At 53.0% G+C, this 23406-nt stretch overlaps 1 protein-coding gene across 1 annotated transcript; it reads right to left on the reverse strand.

Annotated features, from left to right (window-relative positions):
* Nucleotides 1–13884: 13884 nt before the first annotated feature.
* On the reverse strand, nt 13885–23199 carry RHOD (ras homolog family member D). Its single transcript, XM_047823852.1, has 5 exons — nt 23007–23199; nt 18551–18638; nt 17648–17757; nt 15140–15274; nt 13885–14587 (listed from the first exon to the last, which is right to left on the reverse strand). Exons 1-5 carry the CDS (start codon nt 23136–23138, stop codon nt 14420–14422), a joined length of 633 nt encoding a protein of 210 aa, XP_047679808.1. The 5' UTR covers nt 23139–23199; the 3' UTR covers nt 13885–14419.
* Nucleotides 23200–23406: the final 207 nt, after the last annotated feature.

The raw sequence follows: 23406 nt of genomic DNA on the forward strand, positions 1-23406 counted from the left end.
ACGTGCATTTATTTAATGAACATTAAAGGCCTCTGAGGGAGGCCTCCAGGGGGTGTCACTAAGTCTCTGGGACCTGCCCTCAGCCATTTTGCCAGGGAGACACCAGTCACGGTACCGCACGGGTTCCTGCTCTGACAGGGTCTTTAGAGGCTCTCAGCCGAGAGATTATGGGGCCCTACCCCAGCATAAATAATAGGATGTCCAAGTAACGCGAGATTTCTCCTGATGACTAACTACTTGGATTAATGTTTTAAATAATCTTTTTTTATTTTAGAAGTTTTAGATTTATAGGAGAAGTATCAGATAAGAGTTTCTATGTACCCCTTCACCCAGTTTCCCCTATTACTAGTGTCTTATATTAACCTGGTACATGTATTATAAGTAATGAACATAGATATAGATATAGATCGTATTTAAAATTTTTTAAATTTTTTTTAAGTTTATTTATTTATTGGGGCGCCTGGGTGGCGCAGTCGGTTAAGCGTCCAACTTCAGCCAGGTCACGATCTCGCGGTCCGTGAGTTCGAGCCCCGCGTCAGGCTCTGGGCTGATGGCTCAGAGCCTGGAGCCTGTTTCCGATTCTGTGTCTCCCTCTCTCTCTGCCCCTCCCCCGTTCATGCTCTGTCTCTCTCTGTCCCAAAAATAAATAAACGTTGAAAAAAAAATTAAAAAAAAAGTTTATTTATTGAGAGAGAGAGAGAGAGAGAGCAGGAGCAGGGGAGGGGCAGAGAGAGAAAGAGAGAGAGACAATCCCAAGCAGGCTCTGCACTGTCAGCGCGGAGCCCAATGTGGGGCTCAAACTAAGACCACGACCTGAGCCGAAATCAAGAGTCGGACGCTCAACCGAGCCACCCAGATGTCCCTAAAAAAATTTTTTTTTATTGTTTACCTATTTATTTATTTTCGAGGGAGAGAAAGAGAGAGCAAGCAAGGGAGGGGCAGAGAGAGAAGGGGACAGACAGAATCCCAAGGAGGCTCAACGCAGAGCCTGACGCGGGGTTCACACACACGAACCGCAAGGTCATGACTTGAGCCGGAGTCGTATGCTTAACTGATTGAGTCACCCAGGCACCCCCACCCCCTCAAATTTTTAAGTAGGTTCCATGCCCAGCATGGGGCTTGAACTCACATCCTCAAGATAGTCACATGCTCTACCAACTGAGCCAAGGAAACACCCTTAGTAATGAACCAATATTGATAAATTATTAACTAAGGTCCGTACCTCATACAGATTTCCTAATTCCTTTTCTGTCCCAGGGTCCCTTCCAGGACACAACACTACATTTGGTAGTCATGTCTCCATAGGATCCTCTGGGCTGTGACAGTTTCTTAGATTTTGCTTGTTTTTGACGTCCTTGACGGTTTTGTGGAGGACCTGCCGGGTAGTTTGTAGAATGTCCTTCAGCTGGGGTTTGTCTAATATTTGTCTAATTAAATAGGGCTGGAGCGCCTGGTTGGTCAGTCAGTAGAGCACGTGACTCGATCTCAGGGCTGTGGGCTCCAGCCCCATATTAGGTGTAGAGATTACTTTAAAATCGAATCTTCGGGGCGCCTGGGTGGCTCAGTCTGTTAAGCGTTTGACTTTGGCTCAGGTCATGATCTTGCTGATCTCTGGGTTCACGAGTTCAAGCCCCAGATCAGGCTCTCTGTTGTCAGCACGGAGCCCGCTTTGGATCCTCTGTCCCCCTCTCTCTCTGCCCCTCCCCTGCTTGCTCTCTCTCTCTCAAGTAAACATTTAAATAAAATAAAATCTAAACAAAATAAAAAATAAATAGGGGCTATGGGTTTTTGGGAGGAGGATCACAGAGGTGAAGTGCTTTGATCAATTTCTAATATAAAAATCAATTATTGGGCACCTGGGTGGCTCAGCTGGTTAAGCATCCGACTTTGGCTCAGGTCATGATCTCGCAGTCTGTGCGCTCGGGCCCCACGTCGGGCTCTGTGCTGACAACTCAGAGCCTGGAGCCTGCTTCTGATTCTGTCTGCCTCTCTCTCTCTGCCCCTCCTTCGCTCGCGCCTGTCTTTCTCCCTCCCCAAAATAAAAATTTTTCTAATCAAATTATTTCCAAAATCGTCCACTTTTCTTCTCCCTCCCCTTCATCCCTACCTTTTTAAAAGTTTATTTATTTTGAGAGAGAGAGCAGGGGAAGGGCAGAGAGAGAGGGAAAGAGAGAGAACCCCAAGCAGGCTCTGAGCTGTCAGTGCAGAGCCCAATAAGCGACTCGAACCCACAAACCTTGAGATCATGACCTGAGCTGAAGTCAAGATGCTTAACCAACTGAGCCACCCAGCACCCCCCGCATCCCCACCTTCTTTCCTGCCTTCATCTTCTCTTTGTCTTCTGTGGTGCACCTGATTTGCCTGGCCCAAGCACTTCCTCCATCTGTCTGTTGGGTGGAGCACCGGACCTGGCCATTAGAGCTAAGGAGTTCAGGGGCAGGGCGCTCATTGAGACAGGAGAGGACCTGGAAGGCCTCTAGGGGCAGGAGAGGGGCCAGCGAGGTGTAGCGGTTGAGATCTTGGATTTCCTGGGTTCAAATCTCGGAGAGTCTCGTACTTTCTGCATCTATGTTAAGAGCGCTCACCTTGTCACGGTTGTTAGGACCATTAAGTGAGCCGGTAGAGAACAGACCCACCGAAGGGGATGCTTGAGGTGAGTCCGTGACGGGAGTGGTAGGGGGCGAGGAGTGACACTCCCCCCATGCCCTCCCCCGCCCCCAAAGGCCCTTCAGCAGCTGCTGCAAGGTCTGCAGCAGAAGCGCCCGCTGGGCTGGCTCTCTGGCTGCAAGGACGTCACTAATGACAGAGCGGCCTCCCTAGAACACCCACTAGGCTCCCATCTGCTGGGCACTCGCTAGGTGCTATGTGAAGTCCTCCCATACACGACCTCCTACGACTGTCAAGCCTGCGACCCAGGGAGGCGCTACCCCTGTTTTACAGAAGAGGAAGCTGAATCCCCACCCACATGTTAACTGATCTTGATCTGATAATATATCAATGCATCTGAAACCAGAAGTGTCATGGACAAAGCCAGAGTTTTTCCCTCTCTAAAAGCTTTCTTCTCTAGCTTACTGGACTCCCTTCAACAATTCTGAGTAAGAGCCACACTAGCACTTACATAGAGAGTTTCAGTTGGAGAACCGCCAGCCACTCCAGTCAGGATTTAGGGGCAGGAAGACCTGAGCCCGCCTCCAGCCAGCACAGGGGACCAAGTCCCGTCAACTTTTTCCTTATCTGAACACCAGGGTGTGTGTGGAGGAGGTAGGGGGCCCCCGGGGCAGTTAACACGCACTACTGATCATCAGCGCTACTATTAAATATCACTTTGTTTCTTTCATTTGGTGCCAAATTCTAGGTGTGAACCGGCGTTTGTTTTTGAAGAAGCTTTCTTATTTTCATTTCTTATGAAATCAGTTTTCTTACTTGTAAAACTAGAAACAGTGCAAATACATGTACAACAGCCAATAGGTATTTAAAACAAAAAACCTTGTTGTTACAATATTTACTAGAGAAATAACATGCAGGCGCTAAAAATGATATTCACCTAACTGTGCCATGCTATCCTGGATTGGATCTTGGAACAGAAAAGAGACATTAGTGGGGTGCCGGGGTGACCCAGGTTGAGCGTCTGGCTTGGGCTCAGGTCATGATCTTGCGGTTCATGAGTTCGAGCCCCGCATCGGGCTCTCTGCTGTCAATGCAGAGCCTGCTTCGGATCCTCTCTCTCCATCTTTCTTTGCCCCTCCCCCACTTGGCTCTCTCTCCCTCTCTCAAAAATAAATAAACATTAAAAAGTTTTTACGGGGGGGCGCCTGGGTGGCTCAGTCGGTTAAGCGTCAGACTTCGGCTCAGGTCATGATCTCGCGGTCCGTGAGTTCGAACTCCGCGTCGGGCTCTGTGCTGACAGCTTGGAGCCTGGAGCCTATTTCAGATTCTGTGTCTCCCTCTCTCTCTCTGACCCTCCCGTTCATACTCTGTCTCTCTCTATCTCAAAAATAAATAAACGTTAAAAAAAATTTTTTAAAAAGTTTTTATGGGAGGGGCGCCTGGGTGGCTCAGTCGGTTAAGCGTCCCACTTCAGCTCAGGTCATGATATCGCGGTTTGTGGGTTCGAGCCCCGTGTCGGGCTCTGTGCTGACAGCTCAGAGCCTGGAGCCTGTTTCGGATTCTGTGTCTCCCTCTCTCTCTCTCTGACCCTCCCCTGTTCATGCTCTATCTCTGTCTCAAAAATAAATAAATGTTAAAAAAAATTAAAAAAAAAGTTTTTATGGGAATGAAAGCTGGTGCAGCCACTCTGGAAAACAGTATGGAGGTTCCTCAAAAAATTAAAAATAGAACTACCCTACGACCCAGCAATTGCACTACAAGGGATACAGGTGTGCTGTTTCAAAGGGACACATGCACCCCAATGTCTAGAGCAGCACTATCGACAATAGGCAAAGTATGGAAAGAGCCCAAATGTCCATCGATGGATGAATGGATAAAGATGTGGTGTATATATACAATGGACTATTTACTCAGCAACCATAAAGAATGAAATCTTGCCATTTGCAACTACATGGATGGAACTGGAGGGTATTATGCTAAGTGAAATTAGTCAGAGAAAGACAAATATCATATGACTTCACTCATATGAGGACTTTAAGACACAGAACAGATGAACACAAGGGAAGGGAAGCAAAAATAATATAAAAACAGGAAGAGGGACAAAACAGAAGAGACCCTTAAATATGGAGAACAGAGGGTTACTGGAGGGGTTGTGGGAGGGGGGGATGGGCTAAACGGGTAAGGGGCATTAAGGAATCTACTCCTGAAATCATTGTTGCACTGGATGCTAATTTGGATGTAAATTTAAAAAATCAAATAAGTAAGTAAATAAATAAATAACATGAAGACAGGAAAAGAAATAATAAAATTTTAGAAAGAAAAGAGTAGTGAAAAACTGGTAAAACCCAAATAAGGTCCAGAGTTTAATTAATAGCGTTAATGTTAATTTCTTCATTTTGATAAAAGAGTGTTAACATTAGGGGAAGCCAAGTGAAGGGTTTCTGGGGACTTGACGTACTATTTTTGTAATTCTTTTAAAAAAATTTTTTTTTAATGTTTGTTTATTTTTGGGAGAGGGAGACAGACCGCAAATGGGAGGGGCAGAGAGAGAGGGAGACACAGAATCCGAAGCAGGCTCCAGGCTCTGAGCTGTCAGCACAGAGCCCTACGTGGGGCTTGAACCCATGAACCATGAGATTATGACCTGAGTTGAAGTCGGACGCTCAACTAACTGAGCCACCCAGGCACCCCCTATTTTTGTAATTCTTGTTCAAATCTAAGATTATTCTGAAATAAAAATTATAACGATATTCATGAGGTGTTTGGAATATAGGAAAGTTTAGGCTGAAATTCTGAAAGAAAAAAGCAGAATTCAAAATTGTATGACAGTGTGAGCACAACTATGTAAAAGTTTTTTCATAGAAAAAAAGGAAAAAATATGCAAATTATCAAGAGATGTTTGGGTTGGCCATGAAACAGAGTAATTTGAAGGTTATTTTTTATTGTTTTCCAATTTTCCCTTAATATGGGATCTCAAGCACTCAGATCTCTTCAGAGGCCCTGGACCTCAGAAGGGGCTGGTTAATTTCTGCAGAAAGGGCCTTATGGAAAGGCTGTCTGATCAGTGTGAAGGCAGGGGAGCAGATCCCCACAGGCCAGGTTACGGCCACTGAATGCTGTCCATGGCCGGGCCACGCCCACCCACTGGCTGGACAATGCAGGGATCCAGCTCAGGTTTAAATCATAGACCAATTACTTGCTAGCTTATGACTTTGGGCAAGTTTCCTAACCTCTCTGCCCCTCAGTTTCCTCATCTGTAAAGTGGAGCTGCTGACAACTGTACCAACGTTTTATGGTGGTTATAAGGATTGAATGAGTATATATATATATATATGTAAATATATATGTAAATATACATACATACATAGATATATATGGTAAGTATATATATAGTAGGCATATATATATATTTTTTACTGACTAATATCACTTAGCATAATACCCTCTAGTTCCACCCATATAGTTGTATATGGCAAGATTTCATTTTTGATTGCTGAATAATATCCCATTGTATATATATCCCACATCTTCCTTATCCATTCATCCATCGATGGACATGTGGGCTCTTTCCATACTTTGGCTATTGTCGATAGTGCTGCTATAAACATTGTGGTGCATGTGTCCCTTTGAAACACCTGTATCCCTTGGATAAATGCTTAGTAGTGCAATTGCTGGGTCATAGGGTAGTTCTATTTTTAATTTTTTGAGGAACCTTAATACTGTTTTCCAGAGTGGCTGCACCAGCTTGCATTCCCAACAATGCAAAAGAGATCCTCTTTCTCCACATCCTCGCCAACATCCGTTGTTGCCTGAGTCGTTAATGTTAGCCATACCTCATAGGTATCTCATTGTGGTTTTGATTTGTCTTTCCCTGATGATGAGTGATGTTGAGCATTTTTTCACGTGTCAGTTGGCCATCTGGATGTCTTCTTTGGAGAAGTGTCTATTCATGTCTTTTGCCTATTTCTTCACCAGATTGTTTGTTTTTTGGGTGTTGAGTTTGATAAGTTCTTTATAGATTTTGAATACTAAGCCTTTATCTGATATGTCATTTGCAAATATCTTCTCCTATTCCATAGGTTGCCTTTTAGTTTTGCTGATTGTTTCCTTCACTGTGCAGAAGGTTTTTATTTTGATGAGGTCCCAGTAGTTCATTTTTGCTTTTGTTTCCCTTGCCTCTGGAGACGTGTGGAGTAAGAAGTTGCTGTGTCCAAGATCAAAGAGATTTTTGCCTGCTTTCTCCTCGAGGATTTTGATGGCTTCCTGTCTTACATTTAGGTCTTTTATCCATTTTGAGTTTATTTTTGTGTCTGGTGTAAGAAAGTGGTCCAGATTCATTCTGCTGCGTGTCGCTGTCCAGTTTTCCCAGCACCACTTGCTGAAGAGACTGCCTTTATTCCATTGGACATTCTTTCCTGCTTTGTCAAAGATTAGTTGGCCATACGTTTGTGGGTCCATTTCTGGGTTCTCTGTTCTGTTCCACTGATCTGAGTGTCCGTTCTTGTGCCAGTACCATACTGTCTTGATGATGACAGCTTTGTAGTATAGCTTGAAGTCCAGAATTGTGATGCCTCCTGCTTTGGTTTTCTTTTTCAGGATCGCTTTGGCTATTCGGGATCTTTTCTGGTTCCATACAAATTTTAGAATTATTTGTTCTAGCTCTGTGAAGAATCCTGGTATTATTTGGTTATAAGGATTGAATGAGTCTATATATATATATATATATATATATACATACATATATATACATACATATATATACATACATATATATATACATACATATATATATACACATACATATATATAGTAAGTATATATATATAGTAAGTATATATATATAGTAAGTATATATATGTATTATATATATAGTAAGTCAATATATATATAAAGTATATATAGTAAGTATGTATATATATATATATATATATATATATAGTAAATATAGATATAGTAAGTATATATATAGTAGGCCTATGTTTGTTAAGGAAAAAAGTATTGCCTGTGTCACCAGAATGAATGTAAATATTCCTCTCTGTCTCTTCGTCCAGATTCCAAGTCTCAAGTGTGAGGGACAGGTTAAGGATGCCAGGTTAAGGATGAATGAGGATCCAGTGGGGGGTCCAGCTTCCATAGAGAAGGGGTGCTGCCTCCCAGTCAGGCTGCACAGAGAATTGAGAAACCAGGGAGGGGAACAGGTTCCAGGCTGGGAGGTGCTCAGTAAAGAATTGTGGAGTGAATGACTGGATACGCAAGCTGAACAAACACAGGCAACAACTAGGAGACTGAAAAGCTGGTTAGGGAGGAGGAGGAGAGGTGGGGACACAGAGCCGGGAAAGAGAAGCTCCTCATGATGTGTCCGGCTTGTCACCTCTAGGGTGATGGGGCGTTCAGACCCCTCCCTCCACGCTGTGCTCAGGGTGGACCTCGGCCAGGGGTGGGGGCAGAGATATAGGAGAGGCGAGGGAAAGTTGCACACGATGAGTCCAGGCACGGGACTGGTAAAGCACTCTTTTTAATTTGGGGGAAGCGTTGGAGTGGGGAAGTTAAAAACGGTTGGGGAGCCCCGGGTTTCTGAAGTCGGGAGACAGGCCAGAGGGAAGACCTCAAGGACCTCACCTGTGCTGTGGAAGCAGCCCCTTGTCACAGGATTCAGCGCCTTCAGCTGGTGGGGACATTGGGGGAAGATGTACTCAACTCCGCTGACCTTTCCCAGCACCCTCCCGCCCCCATCACGGGATCTGAGTCTCTGCTTGCGGTCTAGGTCTAGTTCTCCTGTAGAAAGGACTCCAGGGTCCTCCAGATCCTCTCCTTCTCTCCTCCTACCAGCTCCCCAGGTTAGTTCTGGCCAATGTGGGGCGGGGCGTGCCCCCCGGGGGCCGGCCCACAGTGTCTTACTTTCTGGGAGCACTCCCCTGGGGTTCCTTGACATCCTTAAGTATTTTGATCATCTCCCACAACTATGTTATAAATTCTGGGGTGGGATCAAGAGAGAGGAAGTGAGGGGCCGAGACCCCACCTGCCTCCTCAGGTACAGCACAGAGGAAATTAAGCGAGCCTGGGTTACAGGGCTTCGGCGAAGAGAGGTTCTGCCAGGATGTCTCCTTTGATCTCACTCCAGCCCACGCACTTTAATCCTGAGGCAGAAGCTCTGGGCTGGGATTCTAATTCCAGGTTCTGACACCAGAACCCCAGCGACTCTGGGCAGCATGATTTTCGTTCTACGTCTGCCTGGACTGGCCAAAAGGTCAAGTCACTTGGCCACTCTGAGACTGTTTTTTCTTCGGTCAACTGTTGGGATGGTCATGGCTAGTGGGTGGCAGCTGGCGGGAGCGGTGTGGTGCCTCACGGTGCCCCAGGCAGGGGCGATGGGACCAGGTCTCCACGCCCGGTACGCCTGCCTGCCAGCCTGCCCTGTCCTGGGGAAAGGCTCCTTCCTCTCCCTGGGCCCTGCTGCCCTCTGCTGGTCGAGGTCCAGCCACCTGGCCAGTGCCCAGGGGAGGTCAGGAGCCAGGGCTGGGAGTCCCATCGAGTGTCCAAGAGCCCAGCTCTACCCCTCACTGCTTCTGGCCCCACTCTAAAGAGCTTTCTGAACCGGTTTCGTCCTCTATAAAGTAAGGGTATTGTGAGGACCGAATGAGGGGGGATGTGCAGAATGTTACTGCAGTGCCTGGCCAGACAGGACTCTGGGATGCTCTTCTGGCGGGCGGACAGGGGCACGGGTCCTACAACAACCTTGTTTCAGATTTGTGGGTGTGACGGGTGAGCTCTGCATGCGTGTCTTTCCTTCAGCAACAACCCCCGACCCCCACCCCGCTCCTGTGTATCTCAATGGCAGGAGCAGGCTGGGAGTGAATGTCAGACGCTCCCTCCCCCGCCGGTTGTGTCCGCATTGGAGGTCCCATGGAGGATGGAGAATGGAGGCTTAGAAGGTAAGGACCACGTCCTGCTCACTCGCATACCCCCGCTGCTTGGCGTTCAATGTCTAGAACAGGAACCGCACGTGCTAGGCAACCAATACATACGTATTTCCTAATCAAACGCATCGAGTGTCTGCCCTGAGATTAGCACTGGTCCAGTCTTCGTGTTTCTGCAGATGTGAGCTCTGGAGGAAATTCCAGCCCATCCTCCTGCCTCCCCTTGGAGGGTCGGGCCAAATCCAACCTGTTTAAACAGAAGCATTTAGCTGGAGATCCAGCCTTTAGAACGCAGGGTGAGCCGTCAGCTATCTGGCTCTCTTTTGGATCTCTCTGTCCCTCAGCCTGCTTTCGGGCTTGGTTGGTTCCCAGCCAGTGGCTTCGGGGTGACTTCCTGGGGTCCGTGAGTTTTCATCCTCCAGGGGAAGGGCCCCCGGGGGCAGAAGGAGGCCCGAGAAAACAAAGAGGTTGACCTGAAGTGGGGTGATCTGACAGCCACCCTCCCCTCCCTGCACCCGGATGTGGTGCTGTCCAGGCAGAGGGAAGCTTCGTGACTCACAGAGTGTGCCCCACCCTCCCCACCCCCAGGATGCTAGGGAGTGGCCTGTCCTGGAGGAGGTGACTTGGGGTCCCCCCCCCGCCCCCTCCCTTGCCTTCCCGGCAGGCAACCCCAAGACCGGTGGAGGCGGTGTGGAGAAATGAAGACACTGTGGTTTGTGGCTCTTGGCCCCAGCCGGCCTCTGGGCTGTGCCTTCGCCTGGCTCCCACCAGTCTGGCCGCCGCCCTGCCAGGCCGGCTTGTGAGGAACTGAAAGGGGGGCTTGGCGGGTGAGGAGGAGGAGAACAACAGCCCATAATAACAACCTGGCTCCTGGGCCAGGCGTCTCCAAGTGCTGCCACTTGCCGTGCCCTCCTGTGACACCTGGGATGGCTGCGTGGGGTGGCCTGGTGGGATCCGCCTGCCTCTCCCACTGCCGGGGGAAGGCGCTCGCCTTCTCCAAGTTTCTCACGCAGGGGAGAGGACGGCATTCTTCCCTCACAGTGTCCCCACCCTTCCCACAGTCCACCATGCCGCCACCACGGCCTCCGGCCCAGGAGTCACCCGGCCTTGACCTGTGCAGGCTTGTTTCTTCTGTAGTGTCTGGACGTCTGTGGCTGCCCAACTGGTCTCCTGCTCCCGCCTCTGCCTCCCAGCCGTCCTGCCCCGTCCATCACCAGACTCTCATCTTCAGGCTGTTCCCACAGCAAGGAAGCAAAGCCCAATTCCTTAGCCAAGGGGCCTGTGCAAAGACAGTGGACCCTTTGGGGTGTGTGCAGTGAGCAGGGGGTGAACAAGTCGGCAGGTCCACAGGCTTCCTGGGAAAGGTGGTGTCGGAGCTAGACTCTGAAGGATTTGGGGACGGAGGGGGAATTTGAATAGGCAGTGATCAGGAGGAAGGGCACGCCGAGGCGGGCCAACAGCCTGAGCAACCGTACTGGGTCCGTGGTGCTCCCTGGTGCGGTCCCCCACACGTGGCTGGAGTGTCAGGTGTCTGGACAAGAAGTAGGGGAGGTGGCCTGCAGCCAGATGCAGGAGACCCCAAGTCCCCGTCTGGGGAAGCAGGACGGCCTTCTCTGGGCAGAGGGGCTCGGGTGACGTGACTGGATCCGTGCTTCGGAAAATGGCTGTGCCGGTGGTGGTGAGGAGGATGAAGGAGGCAGGGAGGTTTATGCGGCAATCCAGGCAGGACGAGGTGTGAGCCTGAAGTGGAGCACTGATCCTTTCATCCAGCCCATGTTTCTTTGTGCTTCCTATAGGCTGGGCACTGCTTGAGACACAGGGGGTTCCAATAAACCCAGTCTGGGCTCTTGGGGAGCCCGCAATCCAGCAGGGAGACAGACAGGACCAGGGCACATGGTGAAGAGAGTAAAGAAAGCAAAGGAGAGCAGCCAAGGGCGGGGCGAGGCAGAGAAAGCTAATGTGTGTCCCCGGCTCAACTGCTCCCCTGCAGGGACCCCGTCAAACCAGGCACAGTCCGCTTCCCCTGCTGTGTGGTGGCTCCAGAAGCCCCTTCCCTGTGCACCACTGTGCCCTCCATCTCCCTGACCAGCCCCCCCCCCCCCCGGCCCCCGGCCTCCCCTCTGCTCAGAGATCAGCTCTTCTCTGCCCTTAGCCTTGCAGCATGTGTTCTGGGGGTGACGCAGTGACCGCTGAGTTAAGCTTCAGGCCTACCTCCCGCCATGTGACCTTCTTCCTCAGGAAACCCGTCCGGTAAGGCCTTCCACTGATTGGATGAGGCCCACACAATACGCAAGGTCATCTCTCTACTCAAAGCCTACTGACTTAAATGTTAACTACATGCAAACAATATTTTCAGGGGCGGCATCCAGGCTGGTGTTCGTCCAAACGACCAGGCACTGTTGCCTAGTCAAGTTGACACGTAAAGTAACCTTCAAGCCTGTTTCTTTCTCTATCTAATCATCTCATTCCTGGTAGAACACTGACTGCCAAGAGATAAGAGGCAAGGAAGCGGGACCTATTCTTCCCGTTTACCAGGTGAGAAGACTGAGCCCGTCCCAGGACCAAGCACATCACTCCTTCCACCTCCGTGTTAATCTCTCAGCCCCACATCCTTTCACTCTGCTTGCCTTGCAAAACTTCACACGGCATCTCAAGCTCTCAGGTCACCACGATGGGACACGTGTCCCCCCCTATGCTTACCTGTGGTCCTCTTTCCGGGGCAGGGCTTTCTCTCCAGGTAACTTCCCAACCACCTCTTCAGGCTGGGGTTGGGACCCCTCCTGTGCTTATGCCAGGGCACTGTAAACACACCTGGCTTTGAGGGCACAGACCGCGGTTCCCGTGTAATATCCCCAGCTCTTGTCACAGCGTGGGGCACACCAGTGAGCTCGTGAGACACCAGGCTGTTGAAGGAACAGATGACAGTCCCTGGTTGTCTCAGGGAAGGAGCCTACGCCCCCTCCCCCGCCTCCTAACTTCTTGTTCAACATCTTGCCCTCAAGTATAGGACATACTGTCCAGCCCAGCCGTACTCCGTGCAATTCATTCCATGCTTCCTGCATCTTCCTTTATGGCCGGCACTGTGCTGGGTAGCGGACAAGCATTTTGTCACTTTGTTCTCATAGCAACCCTGTAGGATGGGTATGATTGTTCCCATTTGCTGGATGGGGTATTGAGGCTCAAAGAGTGTTAACTCTCATAAAATCACATAGCTATGGAAAATGAGAGCGCTGACATTCGAACCCAGATCTGCCACTGACTCCAGGGATGGAACAATCATCAATGCCAAAAGGCCAAGCCACATCCTCAGCTAGGAGCTGGGGGACAAAAAGATGAAGCCAATAGGATCCTTACTTCAAGGAAGTCAAGGTCTAGTGCAAGAAGACAGAGGCACAAGAAGTCAGTGTGAAAAGCATCATGGCGACATAAATATCAGCGCTCCAGGAAGACGTATTTTGGGAAATTACAGAAGACAGCGGTCTGACCTGGGACTGGGGAGGGCAGGAAGCGGAGAATAGGGAAGAACATTCTGGGCATGGGGTATGCTTGGCGGGGAGGAAAAATCAAGCTAAAATCTAGGCCAGGAAAAGCTATTTCCCATCCCTAGCAGTTTCTAGTAAAACCCTGAAGCAGAGCCTGTAATCCACGTGGGGTTTTTAGAGCGGGCCCCTAACACCATTTCACCTGCCTCTGTTCAGTTCTGTAACCCAAGCTGTGAGCCCTCACCAGGCAGAAGTGGTCCCTCCCTCGAGCTTTTTCTAAAGAAACCGAAGGGGTGTGTGTTTGTGGCTGGTTCTACGTGCTGGGACCTCATCCGATCAGTTGAAGGCCTTAAGAAAAATGACCGATTTGTCGAGGAAGAAGGAATTCTGCCTCAAGTCAGCAACACAGAAAGCCTGCCTGAGTATCCAGCCTGCCGCCCTGCAGAATTCAGCCTCAAGACTGCAACATCAACTTACCTGAATCTCCAGCCTCCTCCTGCTGGCCCCTCTGATCATGTGAGATAATTAATATAATATCGAGTATATTACGTGTATTACAGCTCTGCAGTATTACATATTTATCATAAACCAAAATAAGACTTGTGAATGTTTTGTGAGCACTTACTGTGTGCCAGGCACCTGCTAAGTTCTTTGCCTGTGTCTCATGAGGCCCTTACTCATCTAAAGGCTCCATGACATCATTTGTGATTGGTCCCATTTCACAGATGAGGATATTGAGATGCAGAGGGTGGAAGTAATTTGCCCAAGGTCCTAAGGTGACAAAGCCAGGTTTGGATCCAGGAGGTTCCCCTCCAGTGCCTACAGGTGGTGAATTCTTACCTGCTACGGAACATGCGTGTAAAGCAAGAGACATGATATAACTGACAAAAGATGTTGTTTTACTTGTTATAGTTACCACTGGATGGGCAAGGGGCAAGGGGCAAGGGGGAAGGGGGAAGGGGGAAGGGGGAAGGGGGAAGGGGGAAGGGGGAAGGGGGAAGGGCAAGGTGTGAGTTCTGACCCAGGTTCCTAGAAGGGCAAGGTCCTGAAGGTGCAGCCCTGGGAACAGCCGCTAGGCGGCACCAGGCTGCACAGGCTGCTTCGGGTTGTGCGGTCCAGGCTGGGGGCTGGGCGTCTGGTAGTCATTCTAGGCCACTCCAGGGCTAGCCCTCACAGGGCTGGTGGGCTCTGGAATCCCCTTCCTCAGGCCTCAGGGGGGTTACGCTCCAGTCCAGGGACCACAGACCCAGGGTCCGGTGCCCGGCCTTCATGGTGTCCATCTATTTTGAGGTGCAGTTCGGTGGTCACAGCCTGGGGACTGGGTCTAGCCCAGTCAAGTGGGCAGAAAGAAGGTCAGCACCCAGCTCCTTCCTATGCTGCTGGGGTGGTGGGGGCAGGGAAGGCCTCAAGATGTCAGGTCAGCACACAAAAGCTCCGGGTAACCCTCCTCCAGAAGTTGCGACTGCGGCTGCTCAGGGCCACCTCGGCTGCTTCCTGGAAGACCGCGTGGACGTTTTCCTGGAGCAAGGCCGAGCACTCAAGGTAGGCCACTGCGCCCACGGACCTCGCCATCTCCTGGCCCTAACAGAGAGAGTGCACAGGGCTGCCGTGAGGTACAGGACTTGGGGGCCTCACGTCCCACCTCCCCGCAGCCCTCGTGGTCATCCTAGGGAGTCTCCAGGACAAAAGTGGAAGGCGAGTTTTTCTAGGACCCCTACAGCTCCTGCCCCCGATCTTGACCAAGCACTCTCGTGGCTTCGTTGGGTTTCCTGCCTCAGCTCCAGGATGGGTCCCTGCCTCTCAAGGCACCAACTAATTGACTTCCCAGGTATGTGGCAGAGAGGGGCCTGCAGAAGAGCTAAGGGTTCTTCTCCAGACCTCAGGTTCCCTATCTGTGAAGTGGATGGGTAGGATTATCTGAATGTGCACACCACTGGCTCTCTCTTCCATAGGCAGAACCTTCCAGAGTGTTCTAGGTACCACTTCCAAGCCCAGGCAATTCTAAGATGACCCCTGCCCTGACCCACTCTTAAGTGTGCTGGATGTCTGGCCCTGCTGACAGGCTGGGCTACATCAGCGTACCCAGAAGTTCCCCCCACCCCCAGAACCGGGCCCCTGGGCAGAGTTTCCTACCCTGTGGTAGGTAACAGGCTCCAGTCTATTTTTCCGCAACTTCTTCACCAGCGACTTGTCCTTGCGCAGGTCCGTTTTGCAGCCCACGACAATGAGGGGCACCTCCTTGCAGAAGTGGTTCACCTCTGGGTACCACTGCGGGGAGGGGGGCAGTGCAGGTGTGTATTAGTCATAGGGACTGTTCTTTTCTGCAGATGGGGAGGATGGGTCACTCTCCTGCTCCCCAGGCAGACTCCAGTGGTGATCATCAGTACAGCCAACATTTAGGGAGAACTACTCTGAGCTAGGGTCTAAGACTTCACATGTATGATATCATCAATCCCCCAAGTCCCTGTGAAGCAAGTTCTATCATCAGTCCCATTGTACAGATGCACTAATTGAGGCTCGGAGAGGCTGTGTAACTTGGCCTTGGCCACACGGCTAGAAGTGGCAGGATTTGAGTCCAGGGGCTGGGGCCCAGAGCCCTGCTCCCACCTGGTCTAGAATCCTGCCACTCTGCAAGGTAAGGGCTCCCAAGTCCACCTCCCAGCTGGGTAAGATATATAAGGAAATAAGTCATCCTTTAAAAATAAAGCAGCTCACAAAATGGATGCAGCAGCTGTTTGCCTGTCGGAGGGAACACTTCTGTTCTGTGTCAGCTGCTCTTTGGAATGTGAGGCTCCGGGGCCTGGTTATTCCAGCCTGGACAACGACTGGGAAGTCTAGAATCTGGATACGGGGGCTTTATATTTCCAGAAGTGCATGCCTGCTCAGTTTGTGTTCTGGAAAAATACTGGCATCAAACCGTCTGGCTCCTGGAGACAGATGGGGCCCAGGTGGGGTCCTGGGCTGACTCCCCAGACCCCAACCCCCTCCACACAACTGCACTTGAAAACAGTCTCCAAAAATGGTCTCCACCGTGACTTCACCTTGCTAAATCCAACAGTGAATCCTCAGTCTTCAACCTACCTGAGCCCTGGCACCAGCCAGGGATCTCTCCCTCCTCTACGACCTGGGTGGCGCTTTGCCCTAGGACCCTGCTCTCTTGGTTCTTCTCCTTGGGTCTCCAGGGGTCCTCCCCACCCCCACCCCATCTTGTCCAAAGCTGTTCCCCACTAGCAGTCCCCAAATGGATCTGCCCAGCCCGGCCTGGCCCTCTCCTGGGAACGGCAGACTAAGACCTCCGCCTGTCTACCTGGCCCTCCACTGGGATGTCCAACAGGCCCCCATCTCCCACCTCCTCGCCCACCCCTTGTTCCTTCTCATCTCAGCGGGGGGAAATGGCAAGGCTACCTTCCACTTGCTCTGGTCAAGGCATCTCTCCCACCTACATCCAATCTGTAAATCCTGATGGCTTTCCAAACAGGGTCTATACCCACCCACCTCTCACCACGCCCCCTGCTAGCACCCTGGTCACAGCCACCACCACCCACCACCTCTCCTAGGGCCCCAGCACCTAGAACAGTGCCTGGTGCACAGATGTGTTGCCACTTTATTTTTATTAAATTAAAAAAATTTTTTTAAATATTTATTCATTTTTTGAGAGAGAGAGAGAGAGAGAAAAAGAGAGAGAGAGTGCGCGTGAGTGAGCACGAGTGGGGGAGGGGCAGAGAGACAAGGAGACACAGAATCCAAAGCAGGCTCCAGGCTCCGAGCTGTCAGCACAGAGTCCGATGCGGGGCTTGAACCCAGAAACCGCGAGATCATGACCTGAGCCAGTCAGATGCTTAACCAACAGCGCCACCCGGGAGGCCCCATCAAGGCTGCCACTTGAATAGATGTGTATCTTGGAGCAACGGATCCATTCTGGAGATAATACCACTATGGGCTCCATCAGGTTGTTAGATGGAGTAAACGAGTGAGCGTGTGGAAGTGCCCGCCCACAACGGTGCGTGGCATAAGGAAAGTTCTCAATAAATATTATCATCGTCACTGTGGTTAATGTTACTGACGCTGTCACCAGCTGTGCTCCGGAACCCTGAAGCACACAGTTCACGTGGAGGCCTGGCAGCAGTGGGGTAGGAGCAGAAAAGCTCCAGGGACCACATCCCTGACACCTGGGGGCAGGGAGAAGCCTTGGGAACCCCCGGCATACCTGGGGGGTGGGTAGTTGGGGAGGCTGCTAAAAGCTAGCGGTCACACAGAAGGGGGCTGAGCTGCCAGAAGCTGACCATTCATGCATCTTTGGGCAGGCCCAGGCTGGGGAGACGCAGGGGCCCCTGAGTCATCCAGTATTCTCAGGCAGGGTCACCATGGAAAGAGCCACAGCATTCCGAGTCCAGTATAGAGCAGGCAAGGAGCACTGGACTGGGGATGTGAGGCCAGACCCTGCCACCAAATCCCTATGGCACCTCTGGCAAGTTGCTGCCCTCGCTCTGGGCCTCGGTTTCCCCATATATATGCTAAAGATGCTGGACTGGATGCCATCCAGGGCCTGCCACACTCTGGCAGTCTGCTGAGTCAAGGGTGGGGGCAGAGCGGAGTGGCCTGGTTATGGGGACTGTACCTCCCCAAGTCCCTGGTACCTACCCGGTTAAAGATGTTGTCAAAGCTGTGTGGGCTGGTTACATCAAAGCAGAGGAGCAGGACACTGGCGTCAGGGTAGAACAGGGGCCGCAGGCGGTCATAGTCAACTTGTCCTGCGGAGAGTGGGGGCGGTCACTCCCTCCAGATCTCCCCCAACATCAGGGAGGTCATCCCACCAGACAGGGGCGTCTGGATCAGGGCCTGGTTGTGTGCCTCAAGGTCTTAGCAGATTCAGTGCTTAGCTGGTCATTCCACGTGAATGTCTCCCTCGGGGCAGTGTTCCCCTGGCTTGCCCGTGGGATGTGCCAGCCCTGGCCTGGGTGACACCGCTTGCTGAGAGAGCCCTGTTCCGGAAGGAGCGGAGGGGAGGGCGGAAGCCCAGTCTGCAGGGACTGAGCCCATCCCGCAGAAGCCTGCTTTGCCCCGGGCATGGGGCTGAGGACTAAGAAGCGGTAGGACCCTGGGCAAAGGCACCTTGGCGCATGCATGACGCTAAGGGGGCTGCTGGGCCTCTCTGGGGTTAGCGGTCAGCTCTGGCATGGATGTGACTGCACCCTCATGTAGGCGAGGTCAGGAAGCTGGAGGGCAGAGGTCAAAGTCAGGCAGTTCTTACGGAAGCTAAAGCCAAGGTGGAATGCTCAGGAGGCCAGGAACAGTTCACCCCTTGAGAGGAAAGCGCTCTGGATTCCCCCTTGTCTGCAGGATGCACTTGGCTACCCTGGGCTGGGGGAGGCAGCAGACACAGGCGCAGAAGCAAAGTAGGTTCGGGTTCCTGGGGACCCTAACCCTGGCCAACACCTGTCCCGTGGTGATTGGCTGGCCTCCCTGGTTCAGAAGGAAAGGAGTAGGGCTTGGCTTCTGGGCATGTGAGGCTCCCCTCCCGCCCTCGCAGCCCTGCATACCCACCTGCTGTGTCCCAGATTTGGAGGTTCAGGGGTTTGCCCTTCATTTGCAGATTAACGGTGACCCGCTCAAACACAGTGGGGGTGTAGCTCTGAGGAAGAAGGGGACAAGATGCAGGCTGTGAGGACAGCTTCTGAAGCAGGGTGGCCCGCACTGCCCAGGCCAGAGAGAGTCCACGAATGCCAGCAGCACAGCTCCGCTTTGGGAGTCTGACGGTGTGAGGGAGACAGTCTCCGGGAAGCAGGCTGTGGCCAGCAGGGTTGAGGCCTGGAGCTGCCGCTTCCTCCTAACTATTTGCCCCAGCAAGGCCCTGAACCTCCCCGGCCTTCTTGACGGTGAAGTGGGAATATTAAAAGCACCGAATGCAGGGTGCTGCTGTAGGGATTCAGTGAGAGGCTCTGTGCAGAGCCTGGCACAAAATAAGCACTCTACACATGCCAGCCACTGTTATTTTTATCTTTGTCCCCCTGGATGGGGGACTGTCCCATTTCTGAGTCTTCCTTCATTCTGTCCCCTCCTCCTAGAATGACATTAACCTACATTTGTTCGTTCGTTCATTCATTCATTCGTTCGTTCATACATTCATTCAGTAAACATCAGCACCTTCTCTAGCTCTGGATATTGGGGAACAAGTAATAAACAAGGCTCACTGTGTGCCCTGGGGAGCTTGTAGCTTTTGGGGGGGGGAGGGTCCCTGCTTTGTCTCTCAACCTCTCAGGCCCCTGCCCCATGCCACGTCCCCCAGGATGCCTTTCTGGAACCGTTCCCACACCCTCTCTATTTCTGCCTTTCTTATTTGCCCTGCGGGCATCAGGAGGAAGTCACCCAGACCACATGCCCTTCCTGCCCAGGCCGAGAGCCTGACTGCATTCCTTCTCCATAAAGGCTGGGTGAATGGAAACAGGGTGGGTTTTGTGCACGGACAAAATGCAGAAATGAGAAGGGGAAGCTTTTACGGATAGGGTCTGAGCAACAGGTGAGGAGCTTGTCAAAACTCTACCACAACACAAGCCCTTGGCTGGAGTGGGAAGCTAGACCAGCTACGTCTTGGGCCCCCAAGCCTCACTCGCTTGCTCAGGGTTGGTTGGTGGGATCACAGCATAGGGAGACCCTGTCCTCCCCACTTCCAATGCCAGGTGGGGCCCCCAGCTGCCTGTGACTCAGGAGGACTTCAGGCCTGCCTGCCTGTCTGCCCGCTGGCATTCTGAGTCAGGCCCTGGCTGCCTGGAGGGGCGGCCCCTTAGTGGTGGGTCAGTGCGGTCCTCCAGGCCACGTGGGAAGGCACAGGGGGAGGATGGAGAAAGGTGAGTCCCAAAGTGGGCAGATGGGGAAGTCGAGGATGACCCTGGGATAGGGGTTCAATCCGCCCTGGACCCTAGCCACCTGTCACTCTCTCTACTAGTAGGTACAGACGAGGGCTCCACCCACCTCCCCAGCACCCCCCTGCCCTGGCCCCCTCCCCTCAGGCCCTTTGTCTGGTGGGAGGCAGCATGACTTGGTGGCTAGGAGCACTGGCTTTGGAATCAGATGTTCCCGGTTCAGGACTGGCTCTGGCCCTCACCAGCTGTGTGACTTTGGGCCCGTCCCCTCTCTGGTTAAAGAAGAGTGTCCCTTTTTAGTGTAGGGGAGACCGGCTGGCAGGTAAGGCCCAGCATAAATGCCCACTACTTAGAAAGCTGGTCGCCAGGGGCAATGTCCGCGCCAGCTGCCATCCATCCCTCTAGGTGATGCGCCCCTCCCCCACCTATCACCGTGGAGGGCACTGACACCTGCTTCCACTCACCCACTCACCTGTGGCAGGACCCCTCCTGATGTGACGTGGAGGGCAACCTGCCACAAAGCTCTTGGGAGACACGTGTCAGTACCTTGCAAATGCCTGTGGAGATGACAGCGTCGTGCACATTTTCTAGGCATCTACTACGCGTGGCCCTCCATGCGTACTGTCCCTGACCCTTGCATCCTTGGGAAGTGGGCACTATTCCCATTTTCCTGATGAGGACAGAGGAGGGAAGTGAATTGCCTGAGGTAACATACTAGACAGCTGGCTAAGGATGGAGTCAGGTCTTTCTGGCTCCAGAGGTCCCCGGTCATGTGCCTTTTCCTGAGGTCACCGACTCTCTGGCCCCTGGTGCCAGGAATGGGTAGGAAAGCCCCATTCCAGGCTTCGTGGCTGGGTTGCTCCCGGGGCTTGGAACTGTCACAACCCTCCCCCCTACTCTGCAATGTCATCCTGGAGACTTTTACACCTTCTGTTGTGTTCTTTGAACCACCAGGCAGGGTCACTCTGACCATTAAGTGCCTAATCTTATCTGTTAAGCTGTCCTCAGCCAGGATGGCAGGGTGAGGCCTGAGCTAGACTAGGGCGGAGATGACTCAGGCTTGGATCTGTCCTCATGGGGCTCACAGACAGACAGATGGGTCATTATAGGACAGGAGAACGTAGGTCGAGAAGAGAGTCAGGGACCCATGAGAGTCCCTGTGTGGACCAGGAGGGGCTCAGCTGGTTCTGGAAGGTAGGGCTGGTGCTCTCTGCCCCCTCCCCTCCCCACTCCTCCATGGGACCTCTGGGCTTTGGAATGGTTGCTGAGCCAAATGTCAGCCAGGACTGGGCAGAGGCTGGTGCCCAGCCTGGACTTCCTCTGCCTCAGGAGCTCTCTCTACTCTGTTCCCCTGCCCCAAGGCTGGGCCACAGACAGACAAGAGTCACTGAGGCCCCTTTAAATCCCAGCCTACTCTCTGCTCTTTGGGGGACTCCAAGTCTTCTAGCTGCCGGCTCCCATAGCTTGGAGGGCTGCCAGGAGGAGGAGTTCAGGGGCAGGAGCAGAAGGCTGGTCTGGCAGGCAGAGCACTGGGGGCTATGAAGAGTGTTCTGGTCAGGGGCGGGGAGGACTGGGCTCCTGACCTGCACTGCCACCACTGGGCTCCCTAAGGCAAGACTGTCGCTCTGGCTTCACTTTCCCCACCTGTAACATGAGGCCTTTCCAGCACTTGGACCTTGTAGTTCTCTTAAAAGGAAAGGTCTTTCTTGGGCCTGGAGACAGAGGGGTCCCTAAACAGATGAGGACAGGTCAGGTCCATCCCCCTGGTGACAAGCATGTCCTCCCTTCTCCTGGCCAGCTCCAGCCTATCCTTCAAAACGCACATTCCATCAACTTCCAGACGACCATTTCCACACCGCGACCTCTCTGGAATCAGGATGAGCCTTGCCATCAGGGATGTCTCAGAGCCCAAGATACTCCTCCCAGCTGGTCTCCTGGACCCTGGCTGGCCTGGTCCCTCTGTGGGCACTCTCCCCACCATGTCGTAATTGTTGGGTTCCCATGCGCAGCATGTGGGGGCCCAGAAACTTGTCCAACCCAACTTAAAAATGTGACTGGCCAGCGGAGGTGACGTCAGCTCCATAAACCACAAAGCAAAAGTTGGCTCGATGCTGCCACAGTGGAAAGGAAGGTCTGACACTTTTACCAGGCCTGGCCTCTCCTGCCTCCCCCCTTCGGACTCCCACGGCTTGAGCAAACCCAGGGGTTTGGAGGATGCTGGGACAGGCAGGAGGGAGAAGAAATGCTGGAAGCAAACCCCCGGACTCCCAGGAGAACTGGGCTGAGAGGTGGCACAGTGAGTGGGTCCAGCCCCTGTCCTGGTGCCTGTGAGTCCGCGTAGACAGTCAATGAGCATGCTAGGGAAGGACTGAGGGCCCACGTGCCCAGAGCGTCCAGGATGTGCCAGGTACACAGGGGCTGTCTCTCAGCCTTACCTTAATTCTGCCTCGCCACCACTCTTAAGTCTCCTGCCCTATGAGATTGTGTGAGGAAACAGAGGCTCAGAGAGGCTAAGCAAGTTACTGAGGGCCACACAGTTTGTTAGAGGACAGTGAGGTGCCAAACAAGCTGCCCGACCTGAGTCTGGTATGCTTTGGCCCTCCAAGACAGAGCCCACGACACGTCCGTTGTACAGGCAAGAGCTGGTGGAGAAGAGATGACATCTGCCAACTTTCGGTGAGTCTTTCCTGTCGCCGGCTCAGAGGTGAGCCCTTGATCCGTACTAACTCACCCTTCACAGTGACCCTGGAAGGTGGGCACCATCCTTATTCCTCTGATGCGGTTAAAACGGGCACAGAGAGGGTAGGGGACTAGCCCAAGGGTGCACAGCTTTAGGTGGCAAAGTCGTAATTCGAACCCAGGCAAGGGTGGCTCCAGTGTCCTCAGTCCCTCCGAGCCATGCCGCGCCACCAAGTGCTCTCTTAGGATCTGCTGGGTACCCAGCTGGCCCGAGTCCGTCCCACGACACCTCTCCCAGGTAGGTGCCATTCTTGCCACTTTGCAGATGACACCACTGAGGCCCTCGCCGCCGATGGCGGAGCGAGAAACGCCTTGGCGCCCACACTCCGCTGGGAGACCCCTTGGGAGGCCGGGGTTGGGGGCGGGGAGCGCGCGAGGCGGGGTTGGGGGCCGCCACTCACCTCGGGGAAGGCCCCCTCAGTGAAGACCATCAGCAGCGACGTCTTCCCGCAGCCGCCGTCGCCCACCAGCACCACCTTGACGGACCGTGCGCCCGGAGGCGCCTCGGCGTCCGCGGTCTGGGCGGCCTTCATCGCGGGCCGGCGGGCTTCGGCGGGCTTCGGCTCGCGGCGCGCGGGGCGGCCGGCGGGGCAGGAATGTGGAAGGGGCGGGGCGGCGGGAGGAAGTGCGCGCCCGCGGCCGGGGGGCGGGGCGCGGGGCCAGGTGAGAGCCCGGAGGCGTGGCGAGCGGGCGCGCCGGCCCCTCGGGACGCCCTTCGGCAGCCCCTGCTGAGGGCGGGGGCGGGGGCGGGGGCCGGGGCCGCGGGAGGGGGCCTCCCCCACACTCTGCCTCCGTCCTCGG

This window comes from Prionailurus viverrinus, chromosome D1, assembly GCF_022837055.1.
Source record: "Prionailurus viverrinus isolate Anna chromosome D1, UM_Priviv_1.0, whole genome shotgun sequence".
In the NCBI taxonomy this organism is placed as follows: Eukaryota; Metazoa; Chordata; class Mammalia; order Carnivora; family Felidae; genus Prionailurus; species Prionailurus viverrinus.

Coding starts and splice junctions, on each gene's coding strand:
- RHOD (XM_047823852.1), bottom strand. CDS start 23,138: ATGAAGGCCGCCCAGACCGCGGACGCCGAGGCGCCTCCGGGCGCACGG. Junction 17,758..18,550: donor CCAAATCTGGGACACAGCAG/GTGGGTATGCAG, acceptor CACTCTCCGCAG/GACAAGTTGACTATGACCGC. Junction 14,588..15,139: donor AGCCTGTTACCTACCACAGG/GTAGGAAACTCT, acceptor TCTCTCTGTTAG/GGCCAGGAGATGGCGAGGTC.